The sequence below is a fragment of the Antennarius striatus genome, chromosome 19 (assembly GCF_040054535.1).
Source record: "Antennarius striatus isolate MH-2024 chromosome 19, ASM4005453v1, whole genome shotgun sequence".
Taxonomy (NCBI): Eukaryota; Metazoa; Chordata; class Actinopteri; order Lophiiformes; family Antennariidae; genus Antennarius; species Antennarius striatus.
The window spans coordinates 265,001-267,500 of NC_090794.1; the positions used below are offsets into that span (position 1 = coordinate 265,001).

A 2,500-nucleotide genomic window follows, 5' to 3' on the forward strand; every position below is an offset into this window, starting at 1 on the left:
GGTGGTTAACTAGTCTCTCCAGGGTGTTAACTAGTCGCTCAGGGGGTAAACTAATCCCTTCAGGGGTTAGAAAGACTTGTCCTGACTTGTCCTGATCACTACTAGTTGCGATCATTAGTTGTGATCATTACTTGTTATCATTATTAGTTGTGATCATTACTAGTTGCGATCATTACTAGTTGCGATCATTATTTGGGATCCTTACTTGTTGTTATCATTACTAGTTGTTACCATTACTAGTAGTGATCATTACTAGTTGTGATCATTACTAGTTTCGATAATTAGTTGTGATTGTTACTTGTTTTGATCATTACTAGTTGTGATCGTTACTGGTTGTGATCATTACTTGTGATCATTAGTTGTTATCCATAATAGTTGTGATTATTACTAGTTGCGATCTTTATTTGTGATTGTTACTTGTGATCATTAGTTGTGATCATTACTTGTTTTGATCATTACTAGTTGTGATCATTACTGGTTGTGATCATTAGTTGTGATCATTACTGGTTGTGATCATTACTTGTGATCATTAGTTGTTATCCATAATAGTTGGGATTATTACTAGTTGTGATCATTACTAGTTGTGATCATTAGTTGTGATCCTTACTTGTTGTTATCATTACTAGTTGTTACCATTACTAGTAGTGATCATTACTAGTTGTGATCATTACTAGTTTCGATCATTAGTTGTGATTGTTACTTGTTTTGATCATTACTAGTTGTGATCATTACTAGTTGTGATCGTTACTGGTTGTGATCATTACTTGTGATCATTAGTTGTTATCCATAATAGTTGTGATTATTACTAGTTGTGATCATTAGTTGTAATCATTACTAGTTGTGATCATTAGCTGTGATCCTTACTTGTTGTTATCATTACTAGTTGTTATCATTAGTAGTTTCGAACATTAGTTGTGATCGTTATTTGTGATCATTAGTTGTGATCATTACTTGTTATCATTACTAGTATGATCATTACTAGTTGTGATCATTATTGGTTGTGATCATTAGTTGTGATCATTACTTGTTGTTATCATTACTAGTTGTGATCATTACTAGTTGCGATCATTACTAGTTGTGATCATTACTAGTTTTGATCGTTACCTACGATCATTAGTTGTGATCAATACTTGTTGGGATCATTACTTGTTATAATTACCAGTTGTGATCATTACTAGTTGTGATCATTAATAGTTGTAATCATTACTAGTTGTTATCATTACTAGGTGTGATCTCACTGGTTTTGGTTCTGCAGTCGTGGAGCCGGCCTCCGGCCTCCAGGTCCTGGAGGTGTCTTCAAAGTCAATGCGGGTGTCGTGGACCCCATCCGTTGGGGGAGTCACAGGTTACCGGGTCCAGATGGTCCCCATGATGGCCGGCAGCAAGCAGCAGGAGCTCTTCCTGGATCCAGGTCAGACGTCAATGTTGGTTCAGAACCTGAGCCCGGACGTGGAGTACCAGATCCTGCTGGTGGCCCTGAAGGGCCCGGTGCCCAGCGAGCCCATCAGCGTCATGCAGAAGACCCTGCCCCTCAAGGTGTCAGTAGGTGAGGACTACCGGGGGAACGGGGGCTGACGTCTACACGCTTTAGAAAAGGTTCTGAGTCCAACCCAGCGGTTCTCCTGTGTTCTCCAGAGTGTTCTCTCGGGGTGGACGTCCAGGCGGACGTCGTCCTCCTGGTGGACGGTTCCTACAGCATCGGCCTCGCTAACTTCGCCAAGGTGCGGTCCTTCCTGGAGGTGCTGGTGAACACCTTCGACATCGGGCCGGACAAGGTCCAGATCAGCCTGGTCCAGTACAGCCGAGACCCCCACACCGAGTTCTACCTGAACAGCCACCACGACCTGGACGCTGTGGTCAAGGCCGTCAGGACCTTTCCGTACCGCGGGGGCTCCACCAACACCGGCAAGGCCATGACCTACGTCAGGGAGAAGGTCTTCCTGTCCTCCAGAGGGGCGCGCACCAACGTCCCCCGCGTCACCATCCTCATCACCGACGGGAAGTCGTCCGACGCCTTCCAGGAGCCGGCCACCAGGCTGAGGAACTCTGATGTGGAGATCTTTGCAGTGGGCATCAAGGACGCCGTTCGCTCGGAGCTGGAGGCCATCGCTAACCAGCCTGCAAAGACGCACGTCTACACCGTGGAGGACTTTGACGCCTTCCAGAGGATCTCCACGGAACTCACGCAGTCCATCTGTCTGAGGATCGAGCAGGAGCTCCGGAACATCCACCAGAGACGTGAGTCTGACCCTCTAGCTGAGTCATGTTCTGATCCTCTACGCTGATGACACTCTGCTGTTTATGGTGGTTTCATGGAGGTTTTAGCAGTTCAGGTTTAGTTAAACTGGGTTCAAATCTGGGCTTAAATCTGGTTTCATGGGGCTCCATCCTGGTTGATACGACATTGATTTGTCAGGAGAACTTACATTCTGTTTTTGTGGTGTTGTTAGGGTTAGGGTTAGAGGTTATGGTTAGAGGTTAAAATTAGGGTTAGGGGTTA

At 45.0% G+C, this 2,500-nt stretch overlaps 1 protein-coding gene across 9 annotated transcripts in view; it reads left to right on the forward strand.

Moving 5' to 3' along the window:
• Positions 1-2,500, forward strand: part of col12a1b (collagen, type XII, alpha 1b) — a 60,783-nt gene that overhangs the window by 5,919 nt on the left and 52,364 nt on the right. For 8 of the 9 annotated variants that reach the window (XM_068341754.1, XM_068341759.1, XM_068341755.1 and 5 more), the window contains 2 exons: positions 1,256-1,546; positions 1,636-2,238. In XM_068341754.1, coding sequence (XP_068197855.1) covers positions 1,256-1,546; positions 1,636-2,238 — 894 coding nt within the window. Of the gene's footprint in view, positions 1-1,226; positions 1,547-1,635; positions 2,239-2,500 lie in introns of all 9 variants that reach the window. The other variant, XM_068341758.1, reaches the window with a different exon arrangement.